This window comes from Acomys minous, assembly GCF_964271855.1.
Source record: "Acomys minous genome assembly, chromosome: 5".
NCBI classification, from domain to species: Eukaryota; Metazoa; Chordata; class Mammalia; order Rodentia; family Muridae; genus Acomys; species Acomys minous.
The window spans coordinates 19333512-19361308 of record NC_140494.1 but is presented as its reverse complement, the minus strand read 5'-3'; the positions used below and the strand labels follow the sequence as shown (position 1 = coordinate 19361308).

The window sequence follows — 27797 nt, the reverse complement described above, 5'->3', positions numbered from 1 at the left end:
CTCCTTCACCTTCTGATTGGTTAAATAAAGAGCTGAGCAGCCAATAGATGGGCAGGAGAAGATAAGGCAGAACTTACTAGCCCAGTGAGAGGGTCTCAGGCCAGGACCAGAGGGAGGGGGAGTCACCAGTAGAACAGGGATGAAGGAAGTACCACACCAAGACTAAGATAGCAGTTAATGAGCCACATGGCTTGGAAGTAGGCCAGGGCAGTATTATGAGGGTAGAATAGCTGGGTATCTGCCCAGCTATAGTGCCTGAAGCTTTTAATACATATAACAGGTCTCCATGTCATTATTCAGAGCAAGGACAGGCATAGAAAGCCCTGTATTTACAAAGCTTTTCTTCCACAATTGGCTTTTCAGTCCTTGTGTTTCATTGCAGCAATAGAAACCCTAACTAAGGCAAGGAAAAACAAGGACGTAAGAGCACAATTATGGATTTATCAATGTGGTTTTTTTGGAATTATGTCAGATAATTGAGATAGATGATTTATGCAAAACACTCTAATTCCCTAAGTTAATGTCAAAAATCATATTAAAGCTGTGTCAGTAATACTGCATTTAAAAGTTCAACAATGCTGGTTGGTTAATTGGGTTTTTGGCACATTTTCACCATGTGTCCCAGGTTAGCCTTAAACTAATAATTCTCATGCCTGCTAGGATTACAAGCATATTCCATGTTGAATTTCAGAAGTGTTCCTTTTTATTTATTTACCTTAAATTTAACTTTGTTGTACTGGGATTTGACTATGGGCCTCAGACATAACAAGGCAGCTGTTATATCACTGAGATCCTTTCTTAGCCTTAGGATGGTCTCAAATTGTATTTCTCATGATTTTTATGAGTCCTCTAACCTCACATATATTTTTACAAAGGTCCTACTAACCCATGAACTTCCTAATGTTTCCTTAGGTAGCACTGTGGCTTAACTAGACTCCCTAAATGAGAAAATTTGTGTCATTGTTAGTTGCCATTCAAATTTATGCTTTACAACTTAACAAAGGTGGGTTCTGGAGAGATTGATCAGTGGTTAGGAGTGTGTACTACTCTTGAAGATAGCTGAAGTCTGGACCCCAACACCCACATTAGGGATGATCCATTACTCCATCTCCTGATGGAGGGACCTAATGCCCTCTTCTGGCCACTGTGAACATAGCAGGCATGTGGTGCACACACATTCATACAGATACATTTAATAAGGAAAAAGGAATAACTAATGAACATTATAAGATACAGGTGTTGTTGAAATGACTGGCAGTAAGAGTCAGGAAAAACTTTAATTAGGTTAAAATTGCTTTTTCACATAAAATTGATAATCACATTACTATACTTTTATACTAGTCCTCAATTATTATAGCACACCAGTTCACAGCAATCAATTTTTTCCCCTTCTACCATTATTTTTGCTAGTTTAGATTAAGAGAGGAACATAACTACTTGAATGACAAAAAATGAGCAAATATTTAGGAAATTTGCCTTTTGTGCATCTAAGATAAAAATCCTGGCTCTCCAGTTCCCCAGCCAGTGCCTCATGCTGTGAGCTTTCATACACACTCCAACCACACATCCCTCCAATGCTTCTTCTTCCCTTCAGAGGATGGGTAATAATAAACTGAGATAGTATACGAAAGTAACTAACCCCAATGTTTGGCTCACATTAAGGATTCACTTTCAGCGTCTTCAGTTTTTGTTTTTAATAACTAAATTAGATTGTAATTTACGTAAAGTTAGATTGTAATTTACGTAAAGTTGGTCACAGTTATTTATAGCAGAGCACACACCTGTACCTCTTCCGGGCATCCACTATCCACCCAGTCCTGCCGATGGCGATCAAATCCACTGGAGCATCTTCAAAGATGAGAGGAGGCATAGCATGTAAAGAGAGGAACAGAAAAAAAACAAAACAAAACACTGGTAAATAGAGAGTTCTCAGATTTTCCAGTTTAGCACGACATCCATGTTCTTCTGGTGAGCTGAATACAGGAAAAACACAGTTTGCTATTTATGACATCACTTATTCCCTGTTCTACGGCCATCACCACATACAGCAACGCATCACTCTTCTGAGGCTGAACACACTACACAACGCTGACAACCCTAAGACAAACAAACAACTCACAATTACATAATGTTGGCCGTTTCCCCCCTCATTTTCCTAGTTAATCACTAAAATAAATATATACAATTATTTGTAGCCATCGTTTAAAAACACCTCTTGGACATTGATTTATATATTCCTATCTCATAAGCTCCTGATTGTCTGGGCCGGGATAGGTTCCTGGTCCAATCTGAAGAGGTTGCCTTGTGGAGAGCTGGAGCCTGAGAGACAAATAAGGTCACTAGCAGGCCATTTCCATCCCAATAGGCCTGAGCCTTAGCCTAATTTGACTGATGCTTAATGTAAACTCAGAGGTTTTGAACAGCTTCCAGGGAATAAATCTTTAAACCAATGGATCTCCACCTTCCTAATGCTGTGACCCTTTCATACAGTTCCTCATGTTGTGATGACCTACAACAACAAAATTATGTTTGTTGCTACTTCATAACTGTAATCTTGCTACTGTTACAAATCATAATGTAAACATCTGATATGAAGGATATCTGATATGTGACCCCTGTGAAAGGATCATTTTACCCCCAAAGGGGTCTCAACCCACACTCTGAGAGCCACTGCTTTAAAACCTGCTTGATGGAAGTATGATCTTAACTCTTGGGCTCTGTAGGACAGGCTATGCTGATGACATAACTTAGCGTGAGTGGTCCATTTTGAATAGGTTGACTTGAGGAGAGCAGGAGCCTGAGATATAAATAAGGTCAATGGCAGGCAAGTTCCATCTCTAATGAGAACCCTGGACCTCAAAGCAGTTTGAGCTCCTTGGTCGACAACACATTGCTGCTAAAAGAGGACAGATGGGAGTTAGTGCCTATGGTCACAGGGTCGGCTGGGCTATGTCTGATGGATCTTTTCCCAATCCTACTTTCAATTCATTTCTTTCTCTACAATAAATGGCAGCTTTGAGCATGACAGCTTTTCTGAGCCATGGGAGTCCCTCCAGTGAGCCCAAGTGTGCTTAGGGAGAATGTTCAGCTATGCATGATTAGGTTGCGTCAAAACAGGTCTGACTTGGCAAGCACCAGCTCGGTAAGATCTTGTTTATAGTCTTTCCTTCAACTGGAGTACTTTTTGGTCTGTTTTATTTATTGTTTACATCACATTCATCTTCATGATCCAGCAGTTTCGACCCAGAGCGTGTCTGTTGTGACCACCCTTGTATCCTTCCACTTTTATCTTTCATATAGCAGTTCATTTACTTTTACTTTCCTAACAATGTAGTGTGTGTGTGTGTGTGTGTGTATGTGTGTGTGTATGAATTAATAAGTGTATGTGTGCCTTGTACTTGTAGTTCTTTGTACGTTTAGTATATGCCCATGTGTGCTTGTGAGTGCCTGGGGCACACAGGGGCCAGAGGAGAATTTGGTGTCCTGTTCTATTATTCTGTGCCTTATTCCCTTCAAATAAAGTTTCTCACTGGACCTGTAACTGGATCAGTGGCCATCAAGGCCCTGTAAGCTCCATCTTGAACCTCCCAAAGCACTCGGCTTACAGGTGCACATGAGACTACACCCAGCTTTTGCCAAGAATTTGGGGGATTTGAACTCCAACTCTTAAGCTTGTGTAGCAAGTGTTCTTGCCCACTAAGTCATCTACATGCCCCATTTACTCATGACTTAATGGCTAAATTTGATTGAGATTATTTTACATTTTAGTCAGAGTCATACTATACTGTTTCCATCTAATATATCTGACTCATATGATAGTTTTTGTGTAGAAATTCAAATTAGTTTTGACAGTCTATTGGTACTAAGAATATTTATGCTTCTGCTTAATTTTAATAATTGGATATATATTTATAGTTAATAATGTGGTGATATATCTTAATCTAATAGGAATATATTTACTTAACAAGATGACTATATATCATCCAACTCTTATTTAATATTTCTCACTGTGCTTATGGTTTTAATTTGCAACCTTCTTTTTGTTCTTTACTTGTTTTGTAACGAGTTTACAGGATGGCTTTTTAAAAAAGAGTCCTCACCAGAGACAGAGCTGTGCCTAAAAGAGCATAATTTAATTCAAATGGAATGTGAAAACAACTTTCTTATCCACAAGGCAGACCATATGTATGGCTCCCTCCAGGCTGACCCACTGAACGATTGACCCACTGGAGCCTGGCTGTGCTGCACTAAGCACATGTGTTGAGCAAGCTCAAAGGCGGCATAAATGTGCATGTGAGCTTTGGCATCCTGATCCTGGGTATGTCCAGATGGCTGCAGCTATCTCTGTTGCTCAGTGACACTAAGGTATGTGGTATCTATTTCTGGGCTAGTGAGATGACTAAGGTCTCTTCTTTTTATCTCTGAAGTCTGTTTAAATATTAAAGAATGTGTTGAAACGTTTGATAAGTGAATATACCTTTTTTCTTTTTCTTGAAAAAAAATTTGAGGAGTCATTTAACCAATAGTAAGGAAGTGGAACGGATAATTGAAAAATACAGTTTGTTTTCATATAGTCTAACTTAAAAGTATGACTGGGATATATTAACTTATAACTTACAATAAAGTAATGCCAACTCTTACAACTGGGTCACTGAATATCATCTGATCTTAGAAAAGTGAGTGACTTGATTTGTTAAATTTACCAGGGAAAAATTAGAACACACAGTTTCCTTGGTATATTAAATAATCCCCGAGTTACATTGTGTGAAATTAAGTTCTACGTGAAGTCAATTAAGTAACTCACTTGTTTATTCACAATTCATATCCTAGTAATTTTCTGTAGTTTATGGAAGGCAGGAAGGACTGAGAATGGCAACGTAAGTAAGATTTGCTTCAAAACTGGGCACAACGAGGTCCAGGGAGGTGGCTCAATGGGCTAAGGGCTTTCCAATCCAACATGAGAACTTAAGTTTAGGTGACCAGCACTTATAGAAAACAGTGCCAGGTAAATAGAGATTGGGTTAGATTGGCCCATGGAATTTTTCTTAAGAACACTTTGTTTCTTTTTTCCTTCTTTTCTTCTTTCTTGTTTCCTTCTTTCCTTCTTTCTTTCTTTCTTTCTTTCTTTCTTTCTTTCTTGGCTGCTTGCTTTCTTTGTTTTGTTTTGCCTTGTTTTTCAAGACAGAATTTCTCCTATATCCCTGGCTGTCCTAGACTCACTCTGTAGAATGGGCTGGCCTTTTAAAAATATGGTATATTGTATTATGACAAATTAGAATTTGGTTTTCTTGTTGGTTTTGCTATATGAACACTTAAAAGCTATTAGTCAGGTACTAAAAACAGTCCCTGAGGCTTGGTGGCTGACGAGTTCAGCTGAATTTATTAGGTCATGTTTGAAAAAGTAAAAGAATGATTAAAGAAGACATCCTACCCCAGCCTCTACATTCATGTTTGCAAACATGTACACATGTTCCTGCACATACAGACTACATATGTATACTCAGACATATACCTACATGGAAACTGAGTAAAACTGAAGTTTCCTTTTCTGATATATTTTTTAAATTCACTAACCCAAATACTATCCAACAGTAGTAGGTAAGTACAATTGTATGTGTGCTATGGAAATTTGTATCATTTCTAAACTTTGGTAAATGCTTGCCAGTCCTCTTTGAGATGTTTCTTAACCCCCCCTGCTCCTTAACACACTCACACAGAGAGACACTGGCCATGAATGTCTTAGTGTCTTGATTTACTAGCAGTGCTAATCTGTGATGCCAGATAACCGAATGAATTGAACAAGATTCTCTGTCAACTGGAGCTCAGCATCTCCCTTCCTTCTTCTTCCAATACTGACATTCAGACGCTCCTGCTTTCCCACAGGAACAGGACCAATGCCACTTGTACAGTCCATCTAATAAAACCATCCTCATGCTTGCTCATCACATCCAACAGAAGGAAACCACTTGTCTTTGGTGGTCATCGCTACCTTCTTCCACAATACAGATGTCTGGAACACCAAATTTGTCATCCAAAATGTAAGCCTTCTCTCTCTGCTCAGAAAGACACCTGTCTCCCTAGAGCACCAGCAGCAAATCCTCCTCCTTGCCTTGATACAACATGAAAGAATCAATATTACAACCAGCTGTGTTGAAGTCTATCCTACAAGGCTTTCAAGAAAACATGACTAAAAATAAGGTGCTTGAATTAGAACTTTGTTCTTAGGCATGTTTCTGTCTCTCCTTTTAAAGATTTAGTGTGTGTGTGTGTGTGTGTGTGTGTGTGTGTGTGTGCATACATTCTTGGCTGTAAGTGCCTGTGGAGGTCAGAGGTGTCAAATCTCCTTGGGATTGAAGCTGGAGTTACAGTTAACAGCAATTCTGAGCTTCCTAACTTAGATGCTGGGAACAGAACTTGGATCCTGCCCAAGAGCAGCAAGCACTCTTAACCGTTGAACCATTTCTCCACACTAAAATTTTCCTTATTTTTGAAAAAAGATTTTATTGTATTGTGACAGCTGAAATAGGTTTTTCTTCAGTTGCCAGTTTTCCTGCATGCCCACGACCAAGATATTACTTAGAACAACTAAGATATTTTAAATGTTTGTTGTAAAGCAGGCATTTAGCCACACACATATTCATGTGCACATACACACATCACACCACCCACACCCACACTCACACACCCACCCACCCACCCACCCACACACACACACACACACATACACACATATGTTAAGTAAAGTGATACCACAATATGAAATTATTCAGTTAAATTAGCTAACAAACATTTATAAGCCAAGAAGGCAACCAAAAACCTACCCAATCCCCCTTAAGGAAAATGGGGTGTTGTTTCTTAAGGTTTCTTCTGGATGATTTGGGGTGAATAATACCTTTGTAGAGTCCCAAATAAAATTGGGGAAATGGTTAAACAAGCTAGGAACAGCATCTGTGGTCTGGTTTCTAAATATTGAGAAATTTCAGGTTTAATTAGAGTCCTATGTAGGACAGTTTGAAATGCTGGAGCAATTCGGATTGGAAGCTTTCTTTCCTAGGAGCTGCCCTGTTCTGCTGTGGCACAGCAACTGAAGCATTTGGTTAACTCCTGGCAATACCCAGCCTACCTCAAAGAAGATGATGAGCATCAAAGAACCTCTTTATGGAGATGGCTTCAAATGTAGCAAACAAGTCACTGGACAAAATGTCCTCATTTCTACTACTGACAGAATTCTGCCTCACAAGGGGGAAGCTTGGATGTAGGTAGAGTCGATGGCCAAACAGCCAAGACAAGGTAAGTCCTCAATAGTTTCTGCCTCACAAATATGTCTGTCAGATATATTGGGCCAGAAGGCTGAAAATGATGCTGCCACATTAGAGAGAATTCTGAGACTATCTGAGAATTCAGCAGACTATCTTTGTCATCTTCTCATTTGGGAAGCTGCTAACCTGTACTTCCTGTATACCCAGGTAATCAATGTTATTTTTTTCAAGTCTCTAATGAGGTGGAAGACAAGATAGTTTAGTTTTACAATTAATCTTATTAATTAAGTTGTATTTCCTTAGTTGTTTAGAGGTTAAGATGACTTTAGGTCTAGATAGATGTTTTAAGTTGATAATGATGAGATATGATAGACATTGACTTAAATTCATAATTTTAGATGCACAAATTTAGGAATAATGTTTTCTTCAAGGCTGCCAAATATAAATAGCCAAAATACTAAGAATGTAACATTTATATAATTTCTGATTGTGTCATGGTTCTTCTTGCTGTAGGCAGTTTATCATGTATATGTGTAATAATATAAATGTACATGTAAACAAAATATTTAATAAAAATTGTAAAAAGCTAACAAACTTATCTATCACCTCAAATACATTTTGTGCTCAAAACATTCACAATGTACTTTCCTAATGATTTAAAAATATAAAAATATGCAGTACAATATTGACCATAATAGTGCCATATGCAACAAATACCCCAGTATTGTTCCTCACATCTGTTTGGAATTTTGTTGTTTTTCCTTTTCTGCCCTTACATGCTCATCAATAAAATAAAGGGGCATGAAATAACCATAAAAAGCAAAAGGCTGGTACATAATAATTCTTTAGAAAATGCTGTTTTTAATATCTCAAGAACAGCTATGTAGGAGGCATACAAGAAAGCAGACAACTATGAATAGAAGAGAACTTCTTCCCACAGACAGAATTGATAAAAATATTTAAGAATTTATCCTATGAATTCCATTAATGTAGAATGTACACTTTATATTGTACACAGTTTATAGAACAAACTTGATATCACATGTGGGAATTAGTATTATAGACTCTTGAGAGAGAAATGAAAGTTGCTCTTGCAATTGGACCCAGCCTTTATTATTTAGAAACAGAAACTACATGATTTGAAAATATTCTCCAAATGTTTAAGGAGCCATAAGCAACTGTTCCTGGTGTTTGCGTTTCCAAGTTACTTTCTTCTTAGCACTGCCTAGATAAGATGCTACAGATCTACATCTCAAGTCACTTCCCATTTTTCACTCAACATCAATGATGTGTTGAGTTAACTGATCCTCCAAGCCATGGTGAAAGAACTCTATTAGCAAAGCAGCCCAGAAAACAGTACTTCCATTCTTGCAGCATCTCCCAAATCAAGAGACCAAGTATAAGTCCCATCATAATTCTTGTTTATCTTACTTAAAAATGGTTTCAGAAATAAGACCATGTTTGTAATGGAGGTCTATTCCATTGGTGGAAACCAGTTACTGACTCATGCATTTAAAGGGAGAAGGTAAAGGTGATTTTCTACCCAATATAAACTCTCGCAAGGTAAAGCACATAATGAGTGGAATGGAGGGATAAATTATGAGAAATACTATTCTTTTGAAATCTCAGATGTTTAAGCTTGGAAAGTAAATAATAAAATTTTAGATGTCGATCATTATGTTTCAAAAGAAATTTAGTTAAATTAATGATATGCCATTTTCACTATGGGGTGGCCCTGTTGTACTTAATTGGCTTAGGTGTGGTTTCAAAATTTTCACCTCCAAAACCTTTCCTTAGCTCAACAAGATGATGCACATTTTTTGGGAAAAACAGAATGACAAGTGAATCTATCAGCAAACTATCAGGCAGACAAGACTGTGGGAAAATAATGAACTTTTATATTAATAAATAAGAATGGGACATATTTTTAAATGTCCATGCTATTCTATAGCATCAGCTTTGCATTAACCTCACACATATGCTTAGTGTACTCCAATAATATTCAGCTCCTATATCCTTTTTGAAGCCTTGGGTATTTTATTTGAACTAAAGCTCTTCATGATAGTCATGGGTCAAAATCATAATTCAATATCAATATGTACAGCTAGCATGAAAGTTTCTCTAAGTGAGAATTTCAATGGAGAACTTGGATGAAATCACCTGATATTTGATATCTATGAAGATGTCATTATGGTGTATACAAATATACAGAGATCATACATTAAAAGCTCAGTCTTGTCCAAGTCTTAAATTATTATATATTATTATTGAATTATTATTAGTAACTCTAATATATAGTTGCCAAACAAAAGAGCACTAGGAGTTTTCATTTTTCCAGTCTGCTGTGTCAGAAAGCTACATTATTCCTGTCCTCCGGTGAGAGCTGAGTACTGAACCCAGGACAGATCCCAGGGCTTGTGCTTGCTAGACAAGAGCTCTACCACTGAGCTAAGTCCCCAAGCCCTATTCTTATCCTCCACAGAACTGCTAAAAGAACCCTGACACTTGTTAGTCTATCTTTCAGTGATGGGGCTTCCACAAGGTACAAAAAGATTTTCAAAGCCAACTTTTCATGCTTGAGTCCTTATTTCTGGGTGTCACCTCCAGAGAACTAGAAGCCTTTCAGTTTCCCCACAGGCCAGGATTGAGGGCACACTCAGGCTTAGCTGGCATATTAAGTTAACCCTTCCAAAACCCTTCTGGTTAAAGGCCACTGATCATGTCAACACAATGATCTCCCATGTGAATTTTCGGGGCCTTGAAGGAATGGTGAACCAACGAAAGCAGATTGATGTGTGCTTCAAATCCTGATGCCCAGAAACAAAGTCAGTGTTACATGAAGCGATCCACTAATCCCAGACTAGGGCAAAGGAATCAGAAAGGGTGCACAGCTGTGAGTGGCTAGCATGTTTACATCAGTGGAATTGGGATTATTTGAGTTAGGTTATATATTAAATTATTTGTCTCATGGCATCATTAAAAATGTTTCAGTACTGATTAGGAGATACAGAAGAATAAAATAAAACATTTCTTCATTAGAAAATAGTTAAACTCTATTAAAAATAACTGGGGAAAAGACTGCAATGTTGTTTTCATTGATAATTTTGCCATGTAACCCTGGTCTCCACTGAAGTCACAAGTGCCTCATCTCCCTGATGATGCTAAATAAGTAAATGACACAAGTTGGGCCACGTATTGACTGCACGGACCCTTCATTACAAAGCATTGTGTTTTCCATAGTTTTATAAGTCTAAGCCCCTTGCTTGTTGGGAGTGGAGGAGAAGAGAGAGAAAGAGAGACAGAGAGACAGAGAGACAGAGAGAGAGAGAGAGAGAGAGAGAGAGAGAGAGAGAGAGAGAGGGAGAGAGGGAGGGAGGGAGGGAGGGAGGGAGAGAGAGAGAGAGAGAGAGAGAGAGAGAGAGAGAGAGAGAGAGAGAGAGAGAGAGAAAACCATATGAATGTGTCACAAATGTGAAGTATACACTTTCAGAAATGTTCGTTTGATTAAGATGGATTACTTCAAGGAGGATGTGGACAGAGACAGGCAGATCTTCTCTGCTCACTGCTCAGCTAAGCTAGTCAAGCAATGAACAAAGCAAGTTCAGTGAAAAGCCCTATCTATAAAGACAAGGTGGAGAAGCAGCGAGAGAGACACCTGACATCAACCTGTGGCTCATTCACACATGTACACATACAAGACATTCAAACTCTTTAAAATATCACATGAGAAATATATTTAAAATCAAGTTTCTGCATGTATACTGAAGCTAGATTTTAAAAATTACTTCTAGTTTTATTCTTTCCAAAGACTGCGTGAAACACAGTTATGTTTTCTATCCCCCTCTCTTCCTCCTCCTTTTTCTTCTCCATGTGCTAGCTACAATCTTGAATAGTGGATAGTATGTCCCTCTGCGCCCCGACTGACAGCCCCAGTTTAAAAACACTGTTCAATAAATTCCTCAAAATGTAAACAATATCTATTCCTTCATAAGCGTTCCATGAACTCTTTTGACTATCCATTTTATTAGAAATTTACAGAAATTAGGAGGGTGTGGTTGTACATGCCTTTAGTCTTAGCACCCAGGAGGCAGAGGCAGAAGGACGCTTGTAACTTCTAGGCCAGGTGAGTCTACACAGAGAGTCCCAGCACAGCCAGAGCTATGCATGACAAGACCTTGTCAAGACAAAACAAAACAAAACAAAAAGTTTACAGAAAAGATAAGAGGGAGCATGTTCCAGTGCTGACTTAGTTGATTTTGTACTTAGTCTTTAAAGTATATTTACTAACTTCAATACAGTAATACAATTGTTGTCTTAATATTTAGACTCCCTTTTCCTCATATCACAATTTAGGCATTATTTTCATGTCTGTAGAAATCCCTTAAGAAATAATGGTTAATAATAGGTTAAGCATCATTCTATGACATCATAAATTTATTTCAAGTATAGATGAAAATATCTATGCCATTGTGTTGATTTTTAATTTGTTTTCTGCCTGTGTTTTACAGATTTGAGAGGTACATGCTGAGTTTCTTTCTAATCTCTATGGAATGCTACCATTACAAAGGCATACTGTACCCCTTCACATGGAGATAAAATTGTTATACGGCATGTGATCACATACTCATGTAATAGTTTTTCCATTTTATTCAGTCATTTCTTGTATTGATATGAACTAAGATTTTAAACTGTTAAGAATTTTACGTGCCTGTAATTTGCTGTATAATTCAAAACATGAATTCCATAGAGCAATATATAATATTTATGCTGACTATCTTAATATTTTAAAGCTTTTGTATAACTGATTTCCCTATTCCCCCTTTTGAGTTTACTTTGGTATATGCTAAGACCAGCATTTTAAAAACATATATTTCTTTAAAATAGATAAGAGATGCCTAGAGTCATGTACTGAGCTTGCCTAAGCCTACATATTTTTGAATACTGATCTTATTTTTCCAGTGTTTTTCTTGAACAGCCTCATTTCTTTGTCATTGTGATTTTAATAATCACACTCTGATGTTCCAAATAATAGCCTCCATGTGCATTTGACAGAATTGATGTGGAAATAATTGAAGTCTTAATACATTCCAGCTTTCCAGACATTACAGTGTATTCAATGGCTAGCCTAATCCCCTCATCAGAGTTCTAATATTTCCTTTCTGAAGAGTCTACGCAATGCCGTTAGGGGCTATTTTAACTATTTTTGCTTTTATCTAGGTTTTAGTGTTGCATTGTCCCAACGGTTACTTCTGATATAGAGTGCTACTGATTTGTGTAATTGTTTTGTAAATGGGCCTTTTATTTACAAATGACAGCTTGTTCCCCCTTCTAATAACCATAACTCTTGCTTATGTCCTTTCCACTGTGCATTAACTAGGAGTGTCACATAATACTGGGTCTTACAGTCTTGGTTTTTTTCCCTGTTTTAATGGGAATGCCACTAGGGCTGCAACAGTATATTTTATGTTGAGAAATAATATTTATTGGTACATTTAATTAGTATTCTACTTCAGCTGGGTAATAATTTTTGCTAAGCAAGGAACATGCTGGGCTTCCCTCCCTTCCAAATTTCCCCCATCTTTCAAGTTACCAAATAATCTTCAGTCAGTGCTATATATTTAATTCAATATTTCCGTTCTTTCCTTCTTTGGAAGCAAATTTTTGCTTCTGTATCACAAACTAGCCTTAAAACTTATGATGATTCCACCTAGTGCTTTCTAAGTGCCGTGATTACAGACATGAAGACATGAGCCACCATGCCTGTCACATCAATTGATAGATTTACAGTAAATAATATTATTTGTAGTCACATGATAAATTTATTACTTGACTATGTTTCAATTGCAACTTTTTGTTGGATTTGAGTTTTAAACTCAAGGCATGAAAATCCAATGCTAATGAATAAATGACCTAACCATGAGAAACCAATAGCTAATGCTATACATTATGAGGAGAAATGAATTTTAAGGTAAAAAATAGGACAAACAGCTCTCACCACTGTCAAACTATGTAGACTGGTACTGAATTGTAGAGGTAAAGGAAAATAGAATCTAAGAAAGTCAATACTTGGAACACTCAAGTCATTGATTGCGTCATGCCTTGTGGTCTTCTTTTTTAAGAGTACAAAATAAAATATATGGACGCACAGCTGGCTTGTTAAAAATAAGCAAACCAGAGCCACTACATCAGTTAAAGAATAGTCATTGAAAAGGTAAGACTTACCCTCTTCAGAGACACACAATAATACCTTGTATTATGTTGTTAGAAAGTTGGGAAAGTCGTGAATTAAGAAATACCAAGTTAAAGTTAGCAATGGGGAAGCTGTTCACTCATTACAACACTTAACTCTCAAGTTTTATGACTTGAGTTCAATTCCCAGAACCCATGTGAAATGCTGGATGCGGTAGCATTTGCTTTCAATTTCAGTCTTGGTAACACCAGAGGTGGAGACAAGTGGCTTTCTGGACCTCCCTGGCCAGCTATTCTTTGCTACTTGACAACATTTCAGGCCAAAGCAAGACTTTAAACAAAGCACATTGAAATTATGATTTGTCTTCCACATGCAAATGCCCACATGTGCAGCAACACCCACCCACATGCCACACACACACACTTGTACATTGACAAGCATTTTCCCAAACACACACACACACACACACACACACACACACACACACACAGAGAGAGAGAGAGAGAGAGAGAGAGAGAGAGAGAGAGAGAGAGAGAGAGAGAGAGAGAGTCAAAAATAACATTAAACAACCATGAGGGTTAAATGTACATAAGTAGATGCTAGATATTTTCAGTAGGATATGAAATATAAGCTATTATACTAATGAAATAAAAGTAGTATCTACTTCTGCTTTTGAGTCCTGAGAATTAGTATCTATTACCAAATGAGACCAAACATTTAACTCATTGCCCAATATAGTTATCTCCAGGAACAGTAGTAGCTCCAGGGCTTCCAGGAAGGTAATTTTTGGAACTTAGAGGAGACCTGAAACTTTAAAACACCCCTCTCAGCAGTAGAAGGCATTTTCACTGACATCGTCTATTCTCTTTCATAAATTCCTTTCCATTCAGTGCCTTCAAGCATCTGGACCACCTTGGCTGTTTGCCTTCTGCTTTGAAGTACCACCACACACTACCTTCACCTTGTATGAGAATGTTCAAATTGCTCTCTGAGAAGAGTGTTCCTTAATCATAGAGAATCCTCCATTCCACTGCAGTCCCTATTCAAGGTCATAACATGCAGCTGGAGGACAGGAAATTTATTATCTAATGAGAAAATTTAAATGAGAAATATGAACATAAAATCTGAGGCTACTAGGGGCAATTAACATTTAAAATTGAGCTGGTTATGCCAATATTATGAAGAAAATATTTCTTTGGTGGTTTATCTAAAATATGACTTTTTAAGTACACAGTCTGCCTGTAATACTTTATAAAATATCTTTGACTTTGAAGGGACTGTCTTAGCTTTGCATGGGTAAATGACAATCATAAGATGAAATAGGTTTATTGAGAAATATTTTTTATCTCATTTAAAGGTTTATTTCATTTCTTCAAATTATATATACACACATAGATTGTTACATATTATTTACATGTGTATCTAGATGGGCACACATGGATGTGCACAGAAAGGGTGGAGACCAGAGGGCAGCCATGGATACTGTTCCTCTGGAGCTGTCTGCTTTGGTGTTTGAGACGGAGACTCTCCTTAGCCTGGGGCTTGTCAAGCAGGCTGGTCTGGCTAGGTCAGCGAGCCCCAGGGACTCACCTCTCTATGCCATCTCAGTGCTGGAATGGCAATTTGTGCCATCATACATAGCACTTTTATGTGGGTTTGGAGGGTTAAACTCAGGCCCTCATGCTTGCCAAAGAGCATTTTATTGACCGAGCACCCTCCTCATTGCCATATAATACATATTTCTACTTTAGAGAAGAAATAATATACTCACTTTTGTGTCATAACTAAAAGTAAAACTATCACTCTTGTAGCTTTGATGATAGATGATTGTAAAATTTATGAATTATAAAATATTTCTTTAAAGAATACTGCTACTTTTCTACTTAACTAAATGCACAACTTATGGAATTCTACTTGGCAGGGACATGCTGGCATAACCTGAAGAAATAAAGCACAGTATAAAGCAGCCTATTAGAAAATCACTATTCACTTAGTATAGATATCAATATAGAAAATATTCTGTTTCATGGTTTATTCTCCCAACTTCAAGCACCCGAAGCCACTTGACTTAACAAGCCATGAACTAATAATTAATGATTTGATGAACAGTTTTAACATGCATTGCCTGGTAATATGCTGCTTCATTCCGCATGAGTATCACAGAGAAGAAAGGGAAACAGCAGATGTCACTGGCATTTGCTTGAAGGTGTGTTAATCCTGACTTGAACTCCAATCAACACCTGCCCATCATAGAATTCTCAGCATCAATATTCTTCACAGTTATCACAATTTGGTTATTGCAGAATCTCAAGGATTCGCTACTTAGTGGGATGAGTTGTGGTTTTTAAAGTTATGTACATGAGGGCCTGGCTGGATGGCTTGATGGTTAAAAGCATTTATTGTTCTAGTAAGACATTCTGGGTTTGGTTCATGGAATCAACTAACAATAACCTGTAGCTCGAGTTCAAGGGGATCCAAGTCTTCTTTCTGATCTGCCCTGGTGCTACATACACGTTGTGTACAGCCATCCGTTCAAGACACTCATACACAATAAACAAAATAATGCATCTTCTAAATGCCTTTGCAAACCTGGGATCAGGTTTTGGTTCTTCTAGTTATGGTGATTGCTGACTGTTAACACGGTTGCCCAAGGAGATGCAGTTTTGGGAAAAATGGGGACTACAAAATCTGTCTCGGCTGGACTCTTATGAGGAACAAATAAGATAATGTAGGTGAAGCATTAGTTTAGTGCTTTGCATAGTGGGTCTACAACAAATATGTTATTTAATACCTTTATCTTCCTTTAAAAATGCCCATCAAAAACACTACAACACAAAACACAATACATAAAGGGAAGTACACACAACGCAAGACATGACTAAGAATTCAGTTTCCTTTGTCAGAAAAGCCCAAGTGACAGAACTGAGAAAAGAAATCCTCACTTTTGGGTGGACAACTTCTGGAATCAGAAGTTTCCTTGCTAGAACCCAACTTTGTCATTTTGGGGGAAAACAAAGAAGGGCTGAGTCTTTAACAAAGGAAACAGGTTCGAAACCCTTGGCTGTGGGCCACTGAGAAACAGAGACTACTTCTGGAAGTTTCAGGATTCTCTTTCTGACATTTCTTCCTAAAAATTCCTGACTTCTATCTATCTCCCTGGATGAGAGGGAACAGAAAAGAGCTGCATATGACATTTGCCATGTCCATGGCGCTGACAAAGGAATATACAAGCTGGGGAGGCTAAGTTTGCTTTGCCTAATAAAACACTGTCCTTGCCTATAAATTTTGACTGGGCAGTGTTTCATGGTGTCTGCTATCAGGCTGTTTGCATCCCTCGGGAGCACCAACAATGTGTGAAACAGCTCTCCCTCAGCCTCTCAAGAACAAGGCCAGATGCAAGCAGTAACAGCAGGATGGCTACATAATGATGCCCCCTCCAAAAAAAAATCATCTCATCCTAACTTATTATTTTTTACTGTAAGTAAAGTCTCGGAATTTTTCTTGGGATGTTGGAATGGAAAGGAAAATGAATGTGAGGGGTATATTCCGATTATCAGACCTCTAGCCTAAATTTCAATCCCATTTTGATCCACAAACAATGGGGTAAAGGAATACTTAGGGGTGCCAGAAATCACCACCACTTTCCTCTGCCAGAAAACAGAAGCTATTGTCCTCTGCTGGCCCTTCTATTGATAGTGGACAGAACACTGGGAATCTGAGCAGGCTTGCATCCTTGGAGACAATCTCCAAAAAGGACTGTGTAGCCACGAAAGGGTTTTTATTGTGAAAGTATGAATGTATCACTAACTTTCTCCCACTGCCAGAGTTCAGTTTATATTTTGTCAAGGACTTCAGACAGTTGGGTGCTAGTAAAGGGAGATAAAGCGAGAGGGCTTGGCTGTGATCCCCACCAGGCTGTAGTCAAGACAATCTAGTTTTGGCTACTCTGTGTCTGGAATTCCACTTTCAAAGTGTTCCTCCTATTTTAAAAGAACAAGTTTTAAAAGCACATTCTTGATTCTCTTGGACATTTTGCTCATTAATTAATACAGGCTCCTTATCATTTTATTTTATAGTGTCATTAAATCTTTCAGACAAGCAATATGAGCTCATTTTATATATGAAAGCAGTCAGGGAACGAGAGAAAGCAAGTGATTCTGACTCTATGCGCCTCCAAGTTGCTGTATGTAATACAAGATAATCCTAACTATGTAAATAAAAACCAGTAGAAAATGCAAACTCTTGTGTTTACGAGGCACCTCATGGACAAGGACACATGTTCCTAAAGCCTGAGGATGTGAGTTTGAGCTCTGAAACCCAGGGTGGAAAAAGAAAATAGAACCCTGGAAATTGTTCTGTGATATATACTCATGTCACATACATGCGGGCTCGCATGCACAAACAGAGGCACACATGCATGTATGCAAGCATGCACACATGCATGCACACACACCCACATGCATATGCACATGCATACACTAATAATAATAAGAAGAACAATCATAAAGAATAAAAATGTTGAAAGATATTTTGGAAAGACTTCTTTTAGAATTTTAATTTTATATTCTTTAAGAGAATATATATCTGAGATACGGTTTCTAAATTCCTGTTAAGTTAAAATATCATTTCATAAATATATATCATAGTCAATATTCAGTTACATTAACCACTCAACATAAAAATACTCATTTTTCAATATCACTGATTCATTTGGATCAAATGACTTTGTTCCCTTAGACACGCTGACAATGAAATAGGCAATTTAATTTCAGATGGCTCATTGGGTAAGAGTACTGACTGCTCTTCCAGAGGTCATGGGATCAATTCCTGGCAATCACGTGGTGGCTCACAACCCTCTATAATGTGATCTGTGCCCTCAACTGGCCTGTAGGTGTACATGCAGATAGATACTCACATGCATAAACATTTTTAAAAAGTGTTAAAGCCATATAGTCTGTCCCATAGAATCCTATTATAGAAGACAAAGGTATTTAAGCTTTACAGTGTACCAAATATGGCAAACTCAGACAACAGTAAGGAGTGGAAGACAGAATAGCATTTGGTGGGATGGCCATATACCTTATTGGGAAAATATTCCAGGTCCAGGAGAGAAAGAAAAATAATCCTGAGGGATCCTGGAGAACCCAGCAATGTTGTTTTAGTGCTCTATTTGAGATTATTCCAAGCATAAATAAATTAAAATTTATGGAAACATCTTCCTAAGACTTGATAGAAATTGCTTCAGTGTTACCAAGGTTATCCCCTTATTGAACATCATGTCTGAGAACTTTGGTTTTCATATTCAGATACATAACAATGCCAGATATTAGGTGTATGTGTTTTTGTGTCCATGTGTGTGTATGTAAAATTCGATTCCTCTTTTGAATGTCAAGTTGTAATTTCAATGCTTAGAAGGTAAGACAGTGCCGACTCAGGTGGCCCTTAGTGGTAGAATGATTGCCCAGCCTATACAAAGTCTTGACTTTGATCCTTGCTGCAAAGTAAGGATGTATCACTTTTCCTTATTTGTTTGCACATATATGAATTAAGGTGTGCATGGGTATGTGTATGCACATTTTCATGTCTGTTAGCTCACTTGTGTGTAAGAGCACACGGAGGTCTGAAGTTGACTTTGGGTGTCCTGCTTGGTGACTCTCCACTTTATTTTCTGAGACAAGATTTCTTGCTGGCTGCAGAGCTCAAATTTTGACAACCAGGCTACGACCTTGCTACCTTGCTGTAGAGAGTCTCTGCCTCTTGCTGTAGTCCCTAGGTTTACAGGCAAATGGCCACACCTACCCAGCTCTTACATAGGAGTGGGGATCTGCACTGTGGTCTTCATGTAGCACAGCAACGCTTACCCCTAGTTGTTATTCAAGACTCTCCATATGTAATGCTAATAGTATTGTAGAGTATAGGTTTCATTTGGGAATTTTGTTGTGATATCTTTATTATCCATCTGTAGACTCAGCTAAAAGCTTAGAAGGTTTCTAGGTTTCTAGAAAACCACAAGGCCCAGATTCTTAGCAGATAGATGGCTAACAACACAGTATTAAGTTCCTTCCACTGTAAGGAATAATTTTGGTTATAGAAGACTGTGTTCTTTCAGGTTTCCATGACTTTATTCTACATCGGACTCACTGAGCATATAATATATCAAATTTTTAAATGTTAATTCTATTTCTTTGCAGATAATGTTTACCAGTGTTCTATGACTTACTAAAGACAGAAAAAAGGAGGAAGGTTTTAAAGAATTTGAGTGAAGCAATTTTTCACTTCATAAAATAATCAATGTCACCTTGCATACACATAAGCATTCTTAGCTGGGAAGTTTTTCTTCAGCTTTGTTTTTTTTTTTAATTACTGTTTTAAGTTAGCACATTGAGTTTCATTACAGCTTTCTATAACAAGTTGTTCTTATTTGTTCTCATCTCTACCAAAATCTCTTTTAGACTGTTCCTTTCCAATAAATTGTTATCCTTCCCTCTTACATCACAGGTAGTCTGTTCCCTTCACTTCCCTGCAGTCCCACATTCCTGAAGAACTCCTTTCTCTCAAAGGCCTGCTTCATTTATGTGGCATCACTGCATACTCCATCGAGCCCTTCAAAACCCAGCTCTATTCATGTTCAAATTTGGAGAAAATACACATTTTACTTTGTTATTTGCAAAATGACCCACATAAATGCTCAGAAAACAATTTGTCTAGACATGTGGGCCATATAGTCTGTCCCATAGAATCCCATTATGGAAGACAAAGGAGTTTAAGCATTATAGTGTACCAAATATGGCAAACTCAGACAACAATAAGGAGTGGAAGACAGAATAGCATTGGGTGGGATGGCCATGTACCTTATTGGGAAAATATTCCAGGTCCAAGAGAGAAAGCAAAATAATCCTGAAGGATTCTGGAGAATCCAGCATGTTTGTTTTAGTCCTCTGTTTGGGATTGCCTGAAGAGCCCATGCACATATTTGGGAACTTCATAAGTGCTAAATTTTAACAATAACTTTTATTTGTTTTTCATCTCCCCTGTCCATTCTATATTTAATTAAAAAAAAAACCTTGATCCATCAGTGACTATTTTTGTGACTTAGGTTCCAACTCCTTACTTATAATTTATTTAATTTATGAAACAATTGTCCTAATATCTTTTCACATAATTGTCAAGATTGAATGGGACAATCAAACTGATAGACGTTAACAGCAGGGAAGGATTTCAGGAGGCATATGATAAAGAATAACATAGAGCAAAAGACAATTATTTTAATTGTTTTAAAAATATCTGTTTATATTGCACCCCAGCACCCCAGCCCTTGAAACATCCTCTATGCCCTGTTTGTAGTTTAGCAGGAGCGGCAGCATTTGAAGAAAATACCAACAATAATAAAACAAACCCATGTGCTACTAGAGTACAGAAGAGGGATACGTGGATTCTGACCAGGGCACAGGGCGGTACTCATTCTTCTCTGGGGGAATCACAAGGCAGTGCATTAGGAACATAAACCTGTGTGCTGTTAAGAGAACCAATCTTCAGAAATGGTTACAGCCGGGGATATGACTCATGGAGAGAATAAAAAGTCCTCCCTTGACCATGAATTGTCACAGAAAAGAGAAATCAAGAGCTGAGGTGATAAAAGGGAAAAGTAGCTTTCTAGGAAGCAGAGCAGAAAAAGGTGAGTTTCTCCTGTCTCTACCGTCCACACTCCTCGCTATAAAACTCTAGAGAGGAAACACAAAAACATTAATCTTTATAAAACCACTAAATTTCATGATCCCCTGGTAATGCACCCTAGGTTTTTCAGATGGCTATGCAGTTTTATGAAGATCTGCACCTTTAAACTAATACCTAGAAGCTTCTAGAACTAAAAATTATTGGGATTAGTACATGCATTGATGAACAACTACATTTCCTGAAAGAGGTGCCACTCGAAGGGTTTGGACTCTCAAAAGAGAACAAAGAATGCCACCCCTCCATGCCTCTGTTTCTCCTCTCTTCACTATGGATGTGACGTGACCAACTGTCTCATGCCCCTACTGCTGCGGCTTCTGGTGACGGTCCAGAAGTTGCAACTATAACATGAAATGAACCTGTGTCCCCAGTCCCCAGTCCACCTGTGTTTGCCATCACAGCAACAGAGATGAAATGAGAATAATGCTCCTTTCAAGGATTATGAAAATGTCATATTTTTGTTTTGCTAGAGGATACATTTTAATGAAGGGTAGAAAATTCAGAAAGCATTTTTAATAACATTTCTCATGTTTTTAAATAAATATTGAAGCAATGGCTTGAGTATCAACGTGTTGTGCTTTGAATGTCCTTCTACATTTTAACATGAGATTCCAAGCAAAACACACACACTATGAATAATGCTTGCTACTGTTTTCATTAAGCATCCTGTCACTCTTTTCAGTAGAATATTGTCAGTCTAAGATTCCTCAGTATTCAATACTCGTGTCAGCTGTTTTTAACATATGGTGAATGTGAACTTTGCTTTTAAAATGTTTATTTCTTTGTCTTTTAAGAATTGCATTCTTATTTCCATAATAGTTTGGCACCTGCTGTTTTATAAAATGGGCATACATAATTTCATTCTTATACAATTAACTTTCAATTGTCTCAGGGAAATTCATTATTGTATTAATGCAGCAAGATAACAGAATAGAATTCAACTTAATGTTAAAATGTTCCACTTTAAGATATTCCTTACCTGTTCATTACATTGAATTTCTTGAATAGCTTTCTCAACTATAAACACATGGAATGTATCTTCCATGGTTGGTAAACATGGACAAAACTTTCAAATCATTGAATATTCTTGAAAGGCTGTTATAAACATACATGATGCTAAATACCAGGACAGATTTTTATTTCTGGTTAGGCAGTGGTGCTCAGGTAGAGAGCAAACACAGCATTTGTTGATTGGAAAATCAAAAACAATTTAAAAGAGTGCGTTGGTTATTTTTAGGTTGCAATTGATTATCAGTAGACGTCACTCACGCATCTACTTCTTTAGATTCAAAATAAATAAATAAATAAACAAATAAAGGGAAAATGGCTTCTCTTTAGTATTTAGACCCTTCCCTGATTCTGATAGTCTCTGGCCAGAGAAGACAGAAACCAAAATGCAAAATATATGCTAGGTCGGTAAAAACATACATTTTTCAACACTTTAAGGGAGAGAAAATAATCACATACATATCACATACATTTTTATAATTAAAAAAAACTAGCAAATACAACGGAATCTTCCCAGAGGAAAGGGATGTAGACATGCAGTCAGCATGAACTCTTGGCTTAAGAAAAGTTAATTTTTGAGTTTTTGAAATAACAGTCCTAATACAATTGAATATGTTTTGCTTTCCTCTCTTTCCTGGGAATATTTGCTTTGTTTCTTGATGGATTACCATGTTATGTATATATAGTTATGTATAGTAGAGACTAAAACCTTAGGAAAAAATACTGTGAAATGAATGGTGGTATTCAACGAACAACTCCAACCTCATTCCCCAAAGAGAAACCCTATTACTAGAATTCTAAGTGTTTCATCAGTTACTTTCTCTGGTCTCAAAAAGACTTCACAATGTTTTCATGTAAAACACCACCCCCATTGCGCTACTGTTTCAGTCAGCTCACGGTGCAGGTGCACTATGTGAAAGCTCCAGTTAGAAGGTAAGGAAGAACCAAGGAGCCTGTGTGTGGCCTGACTTCCTTACGGAACCATTTTGTTTAAACTACTTCAGTTTAACTGCTAAATGTTGGAATTAAGCTGCTGCTCTGCCTCTTTTACAGATATTGGTAGACACACTCCTGAGACATAGTCCCCAGCTAAAGAGACTTCCAGGTAACAGGAGTTCCTACCTGTGGAGTGAGTTTACACACACCCCATTCCTCATTTCTTTACCTGCCTTCTACCAGGAACTCAGAGTATGGCTGCAAGCTTGAACTAGGAACCTCCCTTCACCCTCAGAAAAGTTATAAAAAGAGACTCCATTTCTGTCAAGTGCTCTTTGGCTTTGCTTTTCAGGTTGTGGTCAAGTTTTTTGTTGACTTATTTTACAGCCCAAATAGGTCATTGAAACTCCTGTTATTTTTTTTTTCTGGATCAATCTGTAACCCATAGCATGGAAGAATTTTTTTGTGTTTTTTTAAAAACATTTTTTCTAAAGCATCTGCATCAGAACCACCAATAAAATATCATCTATGTAGTGGTAAGTGATAGATTAGGAAATTGCCTATGAATTATTTTTAATGGTTGTCACATAAAATATTGGTATAAAGTTGGACTATTTAATAATTCAACCAATGGCTCCTTTACAGTCTGGAATTATATTCTTTGTGACCTAGGTCATGGACTATATTAATACTTGACTTAAAAGATTTTTTTTTATAATGCTCTTGCATGAACAGGATAGGAAAAGGTTTGCTTTTCAACACCTACCCTGAACAACAATGGTCCAGTAAAGAGAGACCATTGGAAGTTACTTTCACAGGGTTCAAGTATGGTCTGGTGATTTGTATTTATTAATTGCTTGACCCCAAGATCCTTACTGTTTATGAGTAAACTGTCACATATGCCAAGTTTTTCTGCTTAACCTTGCCTAAGAAATTACTCCTGATTGGTTGATTAAGATATTTGACAATTGAAACTGTGTACATAATTTGTTTCTGTAGTAGGCATCACTTTCAAATTAGGAGACACTGTCTCATACAACCTTGACAAAAACATTAAGGGGAAAATATAATTATATTCTAATGTAAAAATGAAGTTTGAAAAGGCTTACAGAGTCTTAATGCAATTATATTAAGTCAGCATTTCCACCATGTTCTCATACCATCTCCGGACGTTTACAGATGTTTATTTCAAAGCTGAGTCTCTAGGATGCTCCCTCGACCACTACATATGAGCACTTTACAGGATGGAACATGGACCTGCATTGTGACAGGTTTGAGTGGCTATCCTTATCTAACATTAAGAGTTGACAATGACTGAAAAGGAGTCACTCAGATTTTAAGCATGTTGGAATCAAATATATCTTAGTGACACATTAATTTTACAGTTTTTTTGGCCAGAGATCAGCGTTTTATTGCTTTGTCCAGCATTAATTGTTAGTTGTCTGTGCCACTATGCACCCATCCTGATGGACATTTAGTTTGACTTTACCAAGGGTACACTATTCCCCTTTCCCTGCGGCCCCATTCCCCCAGAGATCTGTGGCGCTTTTACTCCTTTGAAGAACTCTGGAATGTTTCCTTAATTCTGGACTTCTCCTGAAATTTGGAGGGATAGACACGTAGCTCCTGATGTACTAGGAAGTGGATTGCACTTGATAGAGAACGCTATGGTCTCATGCTGTACTGTCTACTATGGTCTCCAGTTCCAGACATGTGAGCAACTTACACATGGTTGACTAAATATCATTAAAGCTTCGAGTTTCATTGTTGTCTTCAATAAAAACCAACATCCCTTCTCTCCTTTCAAGTCCAAGCAAATGTTACCATGGAGCACTGTGACTGGTGTTCCTTCAAATGCTTTCTTGTATCTGATATTTCTGGAAATACATAGCTTCTATCGACATGAAAGTTTTAGAACTATAAATAGATCCATATTTCATAATTTTAGCCAGACATTCTCAATTTATGTACTTAAAGTTGTAAAATGTTGAGCCATCAAAATAGTAATTCCATGTGCCTAGTAAAGAAATACAGGTGATTTCAACTAGAAAGAAAACCATCATATGAGAACATGGATTGCAAAGTCTGTTAAGCTCTTCCACCTGAAATCAGGGGTCTTTTCAATCCAGTCCTTATGATATCCAATCAGTTAAGTTAAATAGAAAATTATAATTGTGTTATATATATATATGTATATATTTATAAATATATAATATACAAGGTAAAGGTAGAAAAGCTTGTTTTTAATGACATTTCCATGGATGCCATGTAAGTTCAAAAAAGTATAAAGCAGTTTCTGGGAAACATGTTTTCCTACCATCATTCATTTCTTAAATATGTTATATCACTGTTATACAGAGCTGTATAATGTATAGAGATATATTATGCTGTTTGTTTCTTGAATTGATGGAAGTATGGAATATAAATATTCTCTGAGTTTTATCAGTACTGATATTTAAATTTGAAATAACACGCAAAGTGGAAATATTATGAAGTGAAACTCCAAAAGAGACCATTGATATCAAGTAATTGTATGTCCAAAGGTGTTCTGTTAGCCTCAGAGTAAGACCACCAGTATACCCAGCTGCCCTTCTTCCATCTCCTGAAACTCCACTTTCTCTCCTTACCCAGCTTACAACGCGGCCCCTCAGTGGAGAGCCTTGCAAGGGCTCTCTGAGCTAGCCTTGGCTTTCATGCTGCTGCAGCTGGGTGCTGGCAAAGTGCAGGTACATTATGACTTCCTTCTAGAAGTCCTTCCTGGCCAGCTAGTCACCACAACTGCCACCATTTCCAAACCCAAAAGAGCCCTTCTCACCATGCAATTACTAATTCAATTGCTTTCTATTTTACTAAGTTATATTCCGAGCTCTCCGAGAGCTGTGCTTAATAGTTGACTATTGAAATTGTTCAGTGTTTGTTCAGGGCCTGCATAATAAGGAAGCAGGTATGCTGTTAATATTTTAATAGTCAAATATATTTTAATTAAAAGTTCACTTTTGGAAAAAGGGGACTGAACAGACCAATGTCTCCTTGGGGAAGAGACGAAGACCACAGAGAGAAATGTGTCATGTTTGCTCTCATGCAGAATGTAGTTTTAAAACATACATTATATATATATATGTGTGTGTGTGTGTGTGTGTGTGTGTGTGTGTGTGTGTGTGTATGAAACATATGTAACATGTTAATATTGATACACATATATGAATATTTATATGACATGAAAGGAAACACCTATTTGGGGAGGAAGGAAGAGAGATGCACATGGAGTAAGTGGATAATATAGAATATTGGATATAAATTTGAGGAAATAACTCTGATCTGTATGTATGAGATGATAATGAAACCATTACTTTATATGGCTAATTTTAAAAATCAAACAAAAATTAAGTCAGTAAACCTGTTTTCTTAAAAGATTTTATATATCTGCTAGCAATGCCCTGTTACTTTCTCTTACTCTAGTTCTCAATAGTACTAATTCTATTCACTCTACATTTATTTGCCCAAAGACTATTGCCCCTTAAGAAAAATAAAATAAATTCTATTAGTGAACTGAATCTCTCCCTTCCCCTCTCTCTCCCCTCCCTTCCTATCTCTTCCTCCCTCCTCCCCTCATTCCCTCCCCATTCCCCTCCCCCTCTCTTTCTCTCTGCCCAACTCAATGTATGGCCTTGGATAGTAACTTCAGCAGAGATTTTATTCTTGAATGTGTGATGACATATGGTAAAATAAAATGTTTACTTCCAGTTCCCTCAACACACGGAGAGGAAATAAACACACCCCACCCAGGGAAATGTGGGTTAAGTGTTTCCTGAAGTTCTTGCACTATCAGATCTCCTTATGTGTGCCTGTAATGCAAATCCTCTTAGACGCTGGGCCAGTCATGCATGCTTTTAATCTTAGTTTTTGCTCCCCAAAGTGGGAATTAATGGAAATAAACAAACTAATTAAAATTATCATTTTTTGTTGAGCAAGTTCAATTTGAGAGTTGAGTAATCACTAGGAGTTGATTATCAGTCTAGGCTAAATGAGCACATGCAAGGAAAAAAATGGTGCAATAAAAAAAAATCAGCAATATTTGGGCTACTTAATATAATATGTCTCTTGTTTTGTTGATTTTTTTTCATAAAAGCACTAAGGTCTGGGGAAATAATGCTGGGCAGCAAAGCAAAGTTTGGAAGCTTACAGGTCTAAGGAGAAATTAGGAAAAGGCAGTGGGGAAATTAACTTGAATAAAAGTGCAATGAGCCATAGTTAAACCAATTAATGAGACAAATTTTAGAATATATATAACTGGGTTGCTGAACATTAAAACCAAATTGGATATTTCAAATCTGTGTTCCATATTCCACAGAACAATAGGCAGTAGCATGTAAAACACATGCTTGTGTTGGTGGCAGTCAGCGATGAATCCTGTATCACATTTACTGCACTGGTAATGACAGGCAGGCATCTCAGGCATATTGTGACTCTCCTCTGTATTTTGCTTATACCATTTTGAAACATTAACTAATTTTCTTGAAGTGTCAATGACGCACCAGTTTAAAATTAGCTTGCTTTACGCCTCTGCCTGTCAGGTGCAAGCAGACCAGGTGAGCTAGCAAGACCCAAAGCTGAAAGTCACTCAGATTAAAATTCAATATCCAGACTTATTGCTTACCAGGATGGAGACCCAA

At 37.4% G+C, this 27797-nt stretch overlaps 1 protein-coding gene across 2 annotated transcripts in view; it reads right to left on the bottom strand.

Annotated features, from left to right (window-relative positions):
• The window catches only part of PLXDC2 (plexin domain containing 2), a 400556-nt gene that overhangs the window by 57502 nt on the left and 315257 nt on the right, over positions 1-27797 (bottom strand). Inside the window, exon 10 of one of the 2 annotated variants that reach the window (XM_084783674.1) lies at positions 1788-1848. In XM_084783674.1, the coding sequence (XP_084639800.1) occupies positions 1788-1848 (61 nt within the window). Of the gene's footprint in view, positions 1-1781; positions 1849-27797 lie in introns of both variants that reach the window. The other variant, XM_084783673.1, reaches the window with a different exon arrangement.